This window comes from Chamaea fasciata, unplaced genomic scaffold, assembly GCF_029207755.1.
Source record: "Chamaea fasciata isolate MVZ Bird 193981 ecotype frontalis unplaced genomic scaffold, bChaFas1.0.hap1 SCAF_2, whole genome shotgun sequence".
Lineage (NCBI taxonomy): Eukaryota > Metazoa > Chordata > Aves > Passeriformes > Sylviidae > Chamaea > Chamaea fasciata.
Window position 1 is genome coordinate 28,995,009 of NW_027094087.1, and position 15,066 is coordinate 29,010,074.

At 37.1% G+C, this 15,066-nt stretch overlaps 1 protein-coding gene across 1 annotated transcript in view; it reads left to right on the forward strand.

Annotated features, from left to right (window-relative positions):
• SPAG17 (sperm associated antigen 17) overlaps positions 1-15,066 on the forward strand; it is a 90,448-nt gene that overhangs the window by 16,870 nt on the left and 58,512 nt on the right. Inside the window, exons 4-7 of the mRNA XM_066175525.1 lie at positions 3,413-3,544; positions 7,683-7,875; positions 10,028-10,222; positions 12,579-12,760. Coding sequence (XP_066031622.1) covers positions 3,413-3,544; positions 7,683-7,875; positions 10,028-10,222; positions 12,579-12,760 — 702 coding nt within the window. The remainder of the gene's footprint in view (positions 1-3,412; positions 3,545-7,682; positions 7,876-10,027; positions 10,223-12,578; positions 12,761-15,066) is intronic.

Genomic DNA, 15,066 nt, shown 5'->3' on the forward strand with positions numbered 1-15,066 from the left:
GACAGCAGATTGTAATAAGTCAAGATCATTTTTTTCCCCTCCTTTTTTTTACTTTGCTCAGGAAAACACATCTGAATAGTAATTACCAACATGACTGTGTAATCCTCAGAGCCTCTTGACTGATGACTATCCTGCTTCAAATTAACTTGAACTGTGTCAGAAACTAAGGGATTTTACTTACTTGGTTCTTCTAGGAACTATTATGTTTCTTTTAGGAAGTGGTATATGAGTCTGAGGCGTATGTGATGGTCTGGATTTCTTACAATTTCAAGAGCAAGAGGGAAGACAGGGCTTTAGAAAGCTCACTGTGGGTATGGGAGAACTGTACTGTGAAGTGGGCTGACCACTGTTCATAGCAAGCAATGTTACTGCTGCCAGGTAGTAATAAAGCTGTAAAGTTTATAATCAAATTTGTCTTTTTTCAAAGGTTTTCTGATTATGATTTGGCAGCCACAATGGTTCTGTATCTTGAAAAAGAGGCATTTCAAAGAAAGATAGCACAAAGTCTCTGGCTTTAAATGTTTCCCTAACTTTTAAGACCTATCTGCTATCTCTGTGGCGCTGACATCTGTCAGTAGTGTAGGGTCACTTACAAGCACTCATGCAGTGTTTGGGTGGCTCAAAATACATGCCCTTTGCACCAGACAGCTAAATCTCTGCGTGGCTCATACTGCCACCATATGAGATCAAATACTGCATCGCCAAGGCCTTTCTGCACTTCACCACTGTGACCCCTGCTGTGTGAGGAATGCTAAGTTTCGTCTTGCTTTAAAGGAAAAGAGGCCCTACCTAACTAAGTTTGTCTATCCAAGTTTCCATGGTTTTTCACATAAGAAAAGGATCATCACTGGTGGGATGAAGTATAGCCAATCTGTAACAAATCCACTTCATAGTATCCGATAAACCTTCCTTCTATATTCCTACACAGTTTTTGTCTTGAGGTTTTTGTTTGATAGGTTTTTTTTTTCACTTGAGTCTCTGTAGATTTTTAACTGTTTACGCCAGGTGCCTGCATAATGCACAGGATCACAGATGAAGTAAATATGGATGTGTAACAAATTTAATTTCTTTTATCTACTGTGCATGGATTGATCAGTGTTCTGTCTTTGAGATTGGTTTTAATTTCCTCCTGTATAAAGCATATTTTACATTTCTGCATAAAAAGATATTTGCTGTCTTTGTATTGCCAAACGTAGTGCACTCATTCTGTCTTTGTTTTATTTGTGTGACCCCTTCCCACAATCATGGAATGTATTCCTGTTAAATATTTTGGTTATACTTCTTATGGCTAACGTAAGAAAATATGTTCTTCCTACCCACTCTACTCCATCAAGTCTGTATTCATTCCTGTATTCTACAAAATCTACAAAGTAAGAATAATTATTAGGCATTGCCTTTGGCTGGTAAAATACTTTAAAATTCTCAGGAAGAACGAGATTTAAGAATCTAAGCACTTTTTTCTTCTTCCATGAACAATAAATCAGCAACTGCCATTGAGCTGGGTTACTATATATATACTTTTCAGGAATCCTTCCAGAATCCCTCCATTTCCCCTCTATTGTGTTTCAAGAAATGTGCAACTCATCTACATTAGGGCAGTGAGAAGCATCATTTTGCATACGCTGTTAACATCAATTCTGAAAAACAAAACAAAACAAAACAAAACAAAAACACCAAAAAAAACCCCCAAAAAAACATTATGAGAATTTTTTCTCTCTGAGGGAAATTACTATGATATTTCTACCAAAGTCACTTTGTTTCAGGGCACAGATTTGTGTGTCTAGCTCTGTGTGAATTTTTTTTTTTTTTTTTAAATAACTAGTAGTTCCTAGTTTGCCCACAGTCTGTGGTAATTTTTAAAGCTTATTCTTAACATGTCCTTGATTTTCTGCTGTGGCTCTGATGACAGTGGGTCTTTCCAGAATCCTTCTATCATTGGCTTGTTGAGCTAGTGACCAGTCTTACTTTGAGTACAAAACATGCAAAGCAAAACTCATTTTAATCGTAATGTATCTTCCTTTGTGTATGTTAAGACCATTAGATTTGTTTGTGTTGCAGGAGCAGGATTGTTTTGGAAGGGTTTTTAAATGCATATGTTTTGATTTGTCTCCATATTATGCGACTTGGAAAAAATCCAAATTTTAAGACATTTCTTTTTCTGCTCCTTGCTTTTGTTTGCATGAAACAATAATTTGGCATAAAATAGTCTGGATTCTGATTCAGCTTTGCCTTATTCAGAGAAGCATTTTAGTGGCTACATTTAGGTGAGAAGTGAAAATTTCTAAACTAGGCAAGAATCTATGGAAGCTCAAAGCTAATGGTGGTGTTTGCATTAGACAAGACACAGTTCAGTGAGATGCAGTGTGCACCTTCATTGTCTCAGTGTTAGCAAGCAAAATTGACACCATATGTGCCCAGCTGTAATTGCTCCATGAGGAGAAAAGAGAAACATGTCAGAACATTTGAGTAACACCTAATTCAGCCCATGGTTATAAATAAAGCTGATGGTTGCTTAAAAACAAAAGTAAGAAAATATTATGGTTATATTATTTCTCAGCAGCGCTTCCTACATAGGTGAACTTTATTACAGACACAGCACAAGTGAAAAGAAACATATAACAACTTTTTAACAGTATTTTTATGTTATTTTATTTTTTTCGCAGTAAATAAAGTGGTTATGAGGCTCCAAGGAAAACAGCCCAGATGTTAGTGAGTTGTATGAAATTTAGTGGAAACAAGCTGTAAAAAACATAGTCATAAAACAGCCTGTCAATGCCACACATCTGGACAATGCAGCTGTATGTTCCCGCTGCTGTCATCACCCTAAGAAAACTCAATAGCCTTATTTCACCCCAATTAGGCTGCATACCAGCAGAATCAGAATTACACAGGGAGGGGGTGTGTTTTCACCCAGACAGACCCTCTCAAATTCCCTTCAAGAAGTTTTTATCTTTCTTTTAGGGCTAGTCCCTCAGACACTGGTCACTTTGTAAACAGTACTGTGAACTATTCCCCTTGATTTGCTATTTGTTACATGCTTTTTAATTTATTACTTTATAATATGTAGTTGCTTAATGTTGTTTCTTTGTTTCAAACCTAAAGAAAATTACATTTTCCTGTGAGAACTCTCTCTGTCTGTTGACTTTCTCATAAATCACAGAAGGTTTTTTCCATTTTAGTTTTATCTCATACTATAGCTGATATAACTTTATTTGAGGTCTTTGGAACTGAAGAGTAATGGTGTGTCTTACTGATATGTTGTTTTTTCTGGAAATGTGGCCATTTTGACCCACACATGGTTCAATGTGAGATAGCACTTCCTCATTTCAGCATGCAAGTAAATATGAGTGGAGGGCAGTATTAAAACTACACGAGTAGTAGGTTTGTTGTGATTTTTTTTTTTCCTTTGCAGGTGATGGAATTAGCCAAAGCCTTTCTGGACCAGGGTGAAGAAATTCCTGTAACACTAACTGGAAAGCTGTTGAAATTTCAATTGCTTTTTCTCAAACAGGAGGACCTGAACAGAAGAGAAGAGGAAAAGAAGGTACTGTAGTATGCCCTAGGAACATTACATTTTTGAAGACACTTCTATTCTGGTGTTGCTTCCATAAATTTGGCTTTCTTCTCATATTTGTTTTTCTAGAACTTTAATTAAACACAAGTGTGATTAGAAGTATTTTTTTAAGTTGATTGGATTTTGTGGGTGAAGTTCTCAATTACTGAAATGCCAGTGAGAACGTGGGGGAAAAAAGAAAATAAAAATATTTTGGAAGAAGTCTTTGCTAAAGTGAGAGCTAGTAATGGCTTAGCTGAGTCTTAGAACCAATACAAAACAGAGCTAGAACAGGCTTCTGCTGAATGTATCCCTGCTGAAGTAAAGGTAGGAGAGATTGTTGCTTGGGAGGTATCAAGGATAGACACAGAGCAGATTATGACAGAGTTCTTGACCTCCTCTCTGGAGAGGACTTGGAGAAGTTATCTCTTCCATCCTCCGGCACTAAGGCAGGATAATATTTACGTAAACTATTCCTGGCAGATGTTTGTTAAACCTTTTCTTGAAACTTTCCAGTGCTGTATCTTTGCTTTTCCATGGCAGTCAGTGTTATTTCTGAACCATCTCTGCAATGCATGCATTTGCAAAAGGTTTCTGATCCTACCAACCCTACTCTCATTTAAACCTGTTTCAGTTCTCCCTGTCTATGGGGACAACATTACACTCCATACTACAGAAATCTATTACATATTTAACTGAACAAACCCAAATATATGTCCTGGTTGTTCATTTTTTATTATGTATATTCCTCTCACCTGAACTCTCTGAAAACAGTACATATTTTGAAGTCTGCTTCTCAGAACCAGGTGCCACATTTTCCAGTGTTCCCAAACTTGCTTCCATTTGTCTCCAAGGTTGTCACTACTAGCTCCAAGATTGTCTCAAACACGTTGCATATGTGTTCTAGGAGGAATTTCACCAAGCTTGCACAGAACCACAGATCAGACCTCTAATTTATTTCTAGCATCTTTTGGAGTCGTCAGTGGTACATTTCAACATTTACTGAACAGTTGGTTTTGATACGGTCCTTTTCCAACATTCATGAAACTGAAGAAAGTCAGTTAATTATCAGAAAGTCATATAATTGCTGCAGTAAGTTTACCATGTTAATTGGTCAAAAACTATAATGTGGAGTGTGATGACATGGAGACCTAAGCAGTCTGTGCATATAAAATATGCAAGCAGAAAATAGTTTAATGGATTTTGCATAGCTGGATAGTCTGTAAATTTCTTTATCAACAATTTTATTTGTGGGAATAGTTGGTGGATGAATCACAAAAACATTAAATGCTACGTGATTCATTAAATTGTGTCCTGTTCCCACAGAAGTCAATTTATTAGAACATGATAATTTAAATGACAGAAATATATGAAGAATATGGGGAAAATAATGTGTTTTCAATCTGAAAAGAAATTGAGAGGCTGAAGCTATTGAATAAATTCTAATAGTGAATTGAGAAAAAATGACTTTTCTCTTAAATAGCAGTCAATTCTTGTAAGTAAACTGACAAACAAAAATTTGAAGTTTAATGGCACTTCAATATTAAAATGGAGTATTTAGAGCTTTGATTTAGCAAAATTAATCTTGTAGCTGTAAGTTTATTTCTCTGGTTAATTTGAGGATAGTCAGTGTTGAAGGTTGAAGATTCTCTAGTGCTTACAGTTACTTCTCTGTTTTAGCCGAACTGTCTGCAAAAGTTGTCACCTCCTTTGAATTGTATCTATATCAGTGTGTGACAGGCAAACACAAGAAGGACAGAGTCAAGAATTGGAAGGCTCTTGGATATGAGGATGCTCTGGAGTACATAGTGGGCAGAAACTGACTTCTAATTTAGAGTTCAATCTCTAAATTGGCTGCCATAAAATTTTTAATCCTTTCCAACTAGTTATACAATGCAAGTTTGGTTGCCAACAATCCGGGTGTTGAAAACAGGATTTTACTCACAAATCAGTTCTCAGAAAGCAAACATATCCGTCCTTGGGAAGTGTTTTTAATAGATACTAGTTAACAGAATGGATCAGCAGAACTAATATAGCATGTAAATAAGCAAAAATAAGGCATCAGGAATTTTTTGTATGTCATTAGGATCAGAAGCTTGTCATAAATTGACACGTGTATGTATTTAAAACATTATGCAGAAGAGGTGTCTCTGAATGAGAAAACTGTTTGAGGTAGTAAAATTTTGTAATGTGAAGCTTAAAATAACAAAATTGCAGAAGTTAGTGGATTATTAGAAACTCCAGAAAAAGCTGCACCTTGTAGGGAAGGAGAAATATGACATTGAAAGAAAAAGGAAGGAGTCCAAGAAAGGAGGGGCTTTTACTTTCTAAAGTGTTAAGGTCAAGTAGTGTTTGTTAGAATCTTGGCAAGTTCAGAAATGTCTCTGGTTATTCAAAAATTACTTAAAATGATGCAGATGCAATAGAGGAAGTTGATTGTGAACTTTGTGGCGTGATGGTTATATCATCTATTTGGTGTGTTCATCAGCTTAGAATTCAAAGAAGTACTATTAAAATTTCTAATTTGAAATGTCAAAGGTGGAACAAATTTGAAAGAAAATAATGAAAGCCTCCAAATCCTTCATTACACAGTGGAAATAGTCTCAAGAATCTGTTGAAGACATTTCTGAATTTTACAGAAAGGAAATTTAAGAGGGAAGGGAAAAGCAGGAAAAGATTTTTCTGTTTTGATTTTGAGTTTGAACTAAGTACAACTTCCACAGCTGGAAAGTCTGCTTTTCTGATGCCTAAAGAGGCAATCTGAAACAGAGGCTGGACAGTGTAAAAGGAATAAAGTAGTTATTTATTAAAAGGCCTTTACAGGACACACGTTGGGTAGTACAAGAGCCTGGCCAAGGCTCCAACCAAGATGGACGACAGATCACGAGTTTTCACACTTCTATAAGTTTTGGTCCATTTACGTATTGGGATTAATTGTCCAATTACAGCTTCAGTTTATGAAGTCCCATTCTCCCAGTTTGCTCTCCTCAATTCACTGTTGTTTGTACTTCTTGGGCCTGAAACTGCAACGGTGTCCTTGGTTCTTGGGCTGAAAATGGACTGTTTTCTCTAATTAAACTGTGAAGAGAAATTGCTAACACTTTATATGAAGTTCAGAGTTATATAGTAATGCAGTACAGAATATGGAAAATATGAAAGCTAAAACTTAAGGCATCATTTCAGCTGGATCTAGGGAAAGCAACTATATAGACTTAACAGCCCTCTCTCATTTGCATGAAGGGCTTTCCTAATTGCTTTAAAAGCCTTTAAAGTTACATCAGCAGGATTGTAACTGTAAGTTAAGTTAATATTTTTATGTTATTTAATTTAGCTTTATAATCCTGAAATGTAATTTTTGCATAGTTCGAATGTAGTATTTCTGCTGGGCAAAAATAAGGCGAAGACTTTCTTGCTCTACAGAATCTGCTTTACCTTAATATTTTTTGATTGTTTTGATTTTAGACTGATCCTCAATTTTTTGGATTTATAATGTGAGGCTTTGGGAAACTAACAAAATCTGTTTTCATCTTGTACTCTTAAATTACTGGGAAGAGCTTTATGTAGGTGTTTTTGTTCGAAAATAATGAGAATGGCTGAGTAATATCCTGTGTGAAATGAATGCACAACTCTTGGTTCTAGTTTGCAATAGACAGATATTTGCATCAAAGAAAAATAGTGCTGGTACCATTTTACACTATAGTCAAGAGTGTTAACAGAGATGTTAAAGATACTAACAGATACTGAATTTTTGCTGTATTTCGCCTCAGTCCAAGGAAGGTTTCTGGTTGATGCAAGTGCTGTAGTGGAAGTATCTAAGGCACAGGGATTTTTTACTCGTCTTTCTACCCATATACATTTTGTTAGTTTGGTGGGTACACTCTCTATCTGCCTCTTGCAGTTCCTTTTTAATGTGAAGTCAGCATTATGACTTGAGTAAAAGCATATAAACAGCTGAATGATGTGTTTGAGTAGGGAAAAGCATGGTGTGCAGGACAGATCCATCACATGAATATTGTAGCAGCTGAGTGGGAAAAGTATTTAAAAAATTGAGCACCTAAAGTTTTACAACAGTCTGACTTTTGTTCTGCACAAAGGCTAGAATGAGAAATTCATTTATTTGTCTTGTTAGGCAGAACAGCAGCAAAAACAAAAAGAGAAAGAGAAAGAAAAAGAAAAAGAAAAAGAAAAAGGAAAAGTTAAACCTCCTGGTAAGACATCTGGAAAAGATAGTAAAGGAAAAACATCAGTGGCAACACCCTCTGTTAAAAAGGACACCAAATTGAAACAACGAGGACAAGTGGATGTGAAAGACAAATACATTGGTATGTAAAATATGATGATATACTCCTGATAAACCTTTGAAGTACTTTGTTTTGTTCCATGTTGAAAAGTCAAGATCTATTTGGCAATATCAAAGCTTTGCCACTTTGCTTTTGAAGAGGGCACTGTGTTCCGCTCAGTATTAGGAGGGATTGTGGAGTCCAAGAAGTAAAATACAGATAAGTTATGTGTGGCATGTCAACATCAAAAAGTTTGGGCATATGTAAGATGAAAAGAAAGTAGCTAAACAAATCCTACAGAAAAACTTATCCTACAGAAAGATTTCAGAATAAGTAAATGTGTCAGTATCCGAAGGTGGCTTTCTCCTTATACTGTAATTTAAAAGAGAGATGACAGATCAATCCTGTCAGTGAAGAAACCTTTCCTAACATCCAGTCTAAGCTTCCCCTCTTTATATATATAAAGAAAGAAAAAAAAAAAAAAAGACCATGCCTTAAATTCAAAGACAGTCTCTATCTGTTTCTGGTAGCTAGCAGTCATTTTATCGTTCATCCCTAATAAATTGTCATCTTTCTGAAATTAAACATTTCTGCTTTTGAGTAATCTTGAGACTACGTGCATTGATGTCTTTTCTCTTTTGCATATGGATTAGTCACTGATAATTAGAACTGACTGATGGTTATCCACTTGTCGTGATTATTAGCATAATTGTAATTATAATTTTCAAATGGCAAGCAGTCTTCAGCATGTGTACATTGGAATTTTTGGATCTCTGTGACTATGCAGACACCTGTCTTCTTTAAAAAAAAAAAATTTAATGTCCAGTGTTAATGTCCAGCTTATATCTTTTCTTCTTGCAGTAATTGAGACTAAAATTTATGTACTTCAGTTTCAGTACTAGGAGTGAAATAATAAGCTAGTTTTCTACTGGTTTTGATTTTTGCTTTATGCAATATACGTGCTGGACTGTGGTGGCTGCTTCCTCAGTCAGTCTCTCTCTAAATTTCTAAGTTATTCTATTTTTAGCTAATATTACAAGCAACAGAGAGCCTGCTGCTCCAGGTGGTAGCAGCATTTGCACAGCCCTGGCCATATATCTGAGTACAGGCAGATGTCAGTGCCAGGCTACATTTTTTCCTTCCTTGGATAAATGAGTCCCATGAGCTGAGGAGTCAGTGAAACACTTGGGCATGTGATGTGTTAGTAAGCATAAGAAAGAACCATAATGCTAAATAGAATATAAACCTGTGGTTTGCTTTTAGTGCAGGTTTGTCTGCACTAGCTTTGTGTGTTTCAGCATTGATGGAGAGACAGGACCTTCAGCAGGCAGTTCCTGTTAACTTAGGATAAATAACTGTACTGGATGAATTATATCACCTGATATCTGTCTTACTACCTGTATTTCTCCATAGGGCATAAAAGGAAACTACACAACTCTAGAGCTTCTAGAGAATTCATTTCTACTTATTTCATGCCTAACCTTTTGCTTTGGTACTGAAATGTTACTATGCATATTTCTACATAACTGATAAGCCCAAATAGAACAGGCACTCAATGAAACTTCTCATCTGCACTTTAATATGCATTTGGATATACCCCTGTCAAAGGCCTAGTGGGAGCTGGTATTACCAGCTGATGAGGATTTTGCCAAGAAGTAGATCTAGTGAACATGAACCTGCTGGGTAGGGGGGAATCAGCAGTGAGTCAGCTGATACCTGCAGCTAATCCTTTGAAATTATTATGACTTGGGTAATCTTTCCTGTAAGACACAGTAACTTACTCTGTGTATGCTCTATGTCCAGCTTTATGCAGGATAAGGTAGGATAGTTTAAACTACCATTAGAGAAGGGGGATATGCCTGACACTAAACTCCTTTGAGAGGAGCAATTACAGAAATGCTGCTACAACATTCTGATTTTAATCAACTTCTGCAGTTTTTCTCCTGGTCCTTCTCCAAACAATTATTACTTCTGACTTGTATTCTTCCTGCTGTGTTCTAGGTGGTTTGGTGCAGAAGATCTGAGTTTTATGCACATAATTCTTGAATTTATATGTAATCTTCCCAACGAGATTATAAAAGAACTGTTTCTCTGACCTACATTTGTATTACCCCATATAGTTCAGTAAAAAAATTTATTTTGTTTAACTGATGAATGTTCTTACTCCAATCTCTTTTTGTTTTGTTTTGAACAGATGATGAACCAGATGATGGTGCTCATCATTACTTTATCATTCTGGGTTTCCCTAATCTTCAGTTGTTGCCTGTCTTGACTGACCTTGGCATTAACATTTCAAGTGTAATTCAAATCTCTTCTGAGAATTACACACCATTGCAGATATACTTAGAAGCAACTAAACTTGAAAGACGATCTTCTATTTCATCTGCAGGTAATCTGGTCATTAAAAAAATTGTGTGGAAAGGACATAATTTTATATGCAAAGAATGACTGTTCTGGCTGTGGTTTTCTACCTCTCCATGCCTTGTGTTTGTGCATGCTACTTATGAGCAGCTGTGTTTTCCAGGGCCAAAGCAGCATTGCCATTGGTTGGCCACTACACAAAATGGTTGGCCAGTGCAAAAACTGGAGAGTTGAAAGAGGGACTGACTATGCAAGCAGAGTTTGCAGCCACAGTAGTCACCAAAGAACAACATTTTATCAAATTCATACTTCTGTGAATTGTTAGGAAGTGTCCTGGTAAGAAAACTTAGCTCATTTGGCAGTTTCAAGGAAAGTGGACAGTCGGGTGCTTTGGAAATGCGGCTCCAGCCACTGAAGTATATGTCACAGCATAATGCCCTGTAATTGTACTCAGCTGTCCCCAGGCTGTAATACCTTTCTTGAACTGGGATCCTGGCAAACAGCAAGCTAAATATGTGTCATCAGTGATGGCTGGCTATCCTGAGCTGTAGTGACATAGCCAGCAGGTCAAGGGAGGTGGCTATTCCCTGCTACTTGACTGTCATGAGAACAGAATTATGGACTCTGCAGTACAAGAAAGACACCAATAAACTCTATTCAAACCAGCAAACAGCCTCCCTATAAGGACTGGCTAAAGGACCTTGAAAAGAGAAAAAGTGGTTGTGATCATGAATGGCCTTTGGAGTTTTCAGGCCCAGAGACAGGGTGAAAGTTTGGAGAAAGCCTCTTGGTGAAAAAGGACCAGGTTAGGGATTACTTAAACAAACTGGACACACATAAGTCCATGGGACCTGGTGGGATTCACTCAGGCATACTCATTCATTCAGGGGCTGGCTGTGATGTCACTGCTAGGGCACTGTCAATTACTTTTGAAAAAAAACACAGGAATTGGAAAACATGCCTGAAGACTGGAGGAAAGCATCACTCCTATCTTCAGAAATGGCAGGAATGACTCAGGAATTTAAAGGCCACTCAGACTCTTCTCAGTCTCTGGGGAGATGGTAGAACAGCTAATCCTGGAAACATTTCCAGACATGCGAAGGACAAGGAGTTGGTTATTTGGCATGGATTTGCCAATGGAAGTCATTCTTAACCAACCTGATAACCTTTTATGGCAAAATTACTGTCTTGCTAGAGGAGGAGGGAGCAGTGAATATTGTCTGCCCTAGCTCAGTAAGACCTTATGTCTTCTCATAAAGAAGCTGGATAAGCAAACACTGAGTTGGATTGAAAACTGGCTGAATATCCTGGCTTAGAGGGTATCAGAGGGGGTTGGTGGTATGAGTTCAGCTGAACATCTTCGTCAGTGATCAGGATAGTTCCCTCAGCAAGTAGTCTTATACAGAACTGGGAGGAATGGCTGAAACACCACAGAATTGTGCTGTTTTTCAGAGGGACCTCAACAGGATGGAGAAATGGTCTGGCAGGGACCTCATAAAGTTCAGCAAGGGCAAAGTCCTGCACCAGTTCATGGTGGGGGCTGACTGGCTGGAAGTAGCTCTGCACAGAAGGATTTAGGGGCTGGTGGCACATGAGCCAGCACTGTGCCTTAGCAAACAAGGCTAATGGTATCCAAAGCTGCATCAGGTAAAGGGATTTGAACTTTCTTTTGTACTCAGCACTGATGAGGCCATACTTGGAGTTCTGTGTCCAGTTCTGGACTCCTCAGTACAGAAGAGATATGGAGCTACCAGAGAGAGTCCATCAAATGACCTCAAGTATGTTCAAAGGACTGGGGCATCTCTCATATGAAGAGAGGCTAAAAGACCTGGGAATGTTCACCCTGGAGAAGAAAGAGCCTGGAGGGAACTCATCAATGTGTATAAATGCCTGAAAGGAATGTGCAAAGAAAAGGAAGCCAGGCTCTTTTCAGTGGTGTTCAGTGACAGGACAAGAGGCAATGGCAAAACCGAAACATGGGGTATTACCTGAAGACAAAGAAACACTTGTTTACTGTGAGGGTGACTGAATGCTGTCACAGATTGCCCAGAGATGTCACGAAGTCTTCATTCTTGGAGGTACTCAAAAGCCATCTGGACATGGTCCTGGGCAGTCTGCTCTTGGTGACCCTGCTTGAGCAGAGGAGTTTTACCAGGTGACCCCCACAGGTCTCTTTCAGGATCAATGACTGTACTTGGAATAGAACATGATGGCAAGATATAAGTGGGGGTATATTTTAATCCCGAAGTTGGGTGTCAGATATTTGCTGAGACTCTGAAGACAGAAATATTTTAACAATACCTAGAGAATACTGATATATGATTTGTGCCTTATGTTGAAGGGAGACATTGTACCATGATTTGTCAAATACTTATATATTTTAGATGTAGCAACAGAAAAAAGAAAGGAAGATGAAGCAAAGAAAGACCTGGAAACATTTTGGAAATTTCTGGAGCCAGTTCTGAACAGTGGAAAGCATGGATCAAGTCTCTTTGATGTTGCCAGGTTTCATTACCTAGTTAAGGAAAGTGATTTTCCCCCTGATTGGTCAGACAGCGAAAAGCTGGTCAGTACATTCTGTTTTTACAGTGCATGGCATGCTTTCAGGCTTGTAATTTTTAAGAACACTTTAGGAATTTAATCTCAAGTCTTCTCTGAAACAGAACCACAGTTGTTAGTACATTTGTAATCTTAAACAAAAAATATTTCCTATGTATCCTACAATTTTGTTCAGTATTTGTTTACAAGGACTCCTTTGAATAAAAATGCCTGATTTGGAGTTTCTTAATATTGTAGCCACAGCAGAAGAGTTGTAAAATTGTTTTAAATTTATTCAGTGTCTTTATAGACCCAGTTTGCATCTCTTTCGAGAGTCATATGTGTGCATGAAATAACACAGAAGTTATATTTTTATCCTCATAACATCAGGGCTACTTACTGCACCTCAGAATAGTCACATGAGAAAAAATTGGCTGAATGCAAGAATACTTTTTGATATATGATATTGCTTTATCATACTCAGTACTCCTTCTTTATGTCCAAAGCATGGCTCTAACTTATTATTCATTATAGCCTGCTGAGTCAGGACTATTACCAGGCACCAAAGGAGAAAGTGAGTCATGAGAAATTTTTTCCATGCTAGATTCTCAAGTATAGTAAGGTAAAATTTTTCGATCTACAGTGTCAGCAGTAAAAAAAATACAAACTTCTAAAGCAAAATAAGGCAAAGCAACATGCTATAGTTTAACCTACTGTATTTGTAGTCTGCATTATTAGGGTTAAAGGACATTCTTCTAACCCTTATTTATAGTACAGTAGATTCTGTATACAAACATCTCACAGTGGTTTCCAAAGCATTCACTGAAAATGCCTTAATTGTGGAATCGTGTAGGCTTGCTACTTATAATACTGCTTATCATTATACTCTTTATATAATCTTACTGTGCCTAGCCTATTTTGGGAAAACAGTTTTTATCTTCTCCATAATCACATGTTGCAATGGACTGTTTCTACTTTTGAATATCCTGCAAGCACCTATATTATAGCTGAAATAAAGGAAAAAACATCTCTTACTGAATCAGATTTCAACAGATTGGAGTTATAATTTCATGAGCCCTACAGAAGTAAGAAAATTTGTAAGTTTTTTAAGAAACAAGTGGGGATCATATAAATTCTAAAATCATAGGCAGATAGAGTAAGTCTGTTCTTGTGGACTTGCTGGAGAATCTCTGAGTCCAAGCTTGCTGCATCTCTGAAGTGCAAGATACACAGGAGGAAAATTCTTGGGACGAAACGATATTAATATAAAAATGACAGAATATTGCATACTACAAGTAGGCTCTGCTCTCAGATTTGAGATCTTTAGAAAGGAAAATATATTCAAAAATATTTTCTTTGTTCAAGAATCATTAATGGTTAGACTTGAAAAATTTTTGATAAGCATCTTTGTCCGGAGGAGAGACCGGGCAAATTGAATTACAAAATTGTAATTATACTAAACTTTGCTTGGATCCCATTGAGTAGCACTGGGTTTTGTTACTTATGACCTTGTAAAATATCTTGTTTTGTTTTAAAGACTGTGCATTGAAAACACTCCAATATTTCATATAGAACTTTAATGGGCTTTAGTGATACCTTAAGAAATATATGGATGAAAAGGTGTTAAACTAACCCATTCTTCAGAAATACTGAATTGGGAAAACAAAGGTGCAAGTATATTAAAGAACATTCTGTTTTCGTTAATAGAATTTCTTTCCCAAGTATCTCTTCTAGTCTTTAAATATTATGAAAATGGATACAAGTATTCCATAAATTATCAGTGATTTGGGATTACCTGTTTCCCAGTGTCATAAAGAGGCACTGAGTTGATGAAAGCAGATTCTCAATACTTCTTAAGGGTTTGTAATTTTTCTTAGTATCTAATGTCAGTTGTACTTCTTCGCTGTGTTTTATTTTAGGAAACTTAAAATTTAGACATTCAATGTTGTTAGCCACCTCTAAGAGGCAAACTTCTTAGTACAGGAGACTTGCCCTACTTTCATGGAAGTGAAAGAATCACTCAGAAAAGGGCTTTTTACAGAAATTGTCTACAAGTTGAAATAATTCCATCCTTTCCACAAAGTCCAGGATGTACAGGGGAAGAATACATCCATTAAAGCTGCTGAAACTTGAGTGTTTCATGTTGTCTCCAACAGGGTTTTGGTATTTGTACTAAAACATTTAATATTTAAAATAGCAGCTGCTATTCTTTTTATTCCTCCCAGGCTTTGGTGAAAACCACAGTACATGACCTCAAGAACCATGACTCTTCCCTTGTTTCAGACTTTTGCAGATACAGCCCTCTCCCTTTGGACACTTGGGCAGTATGCTGAC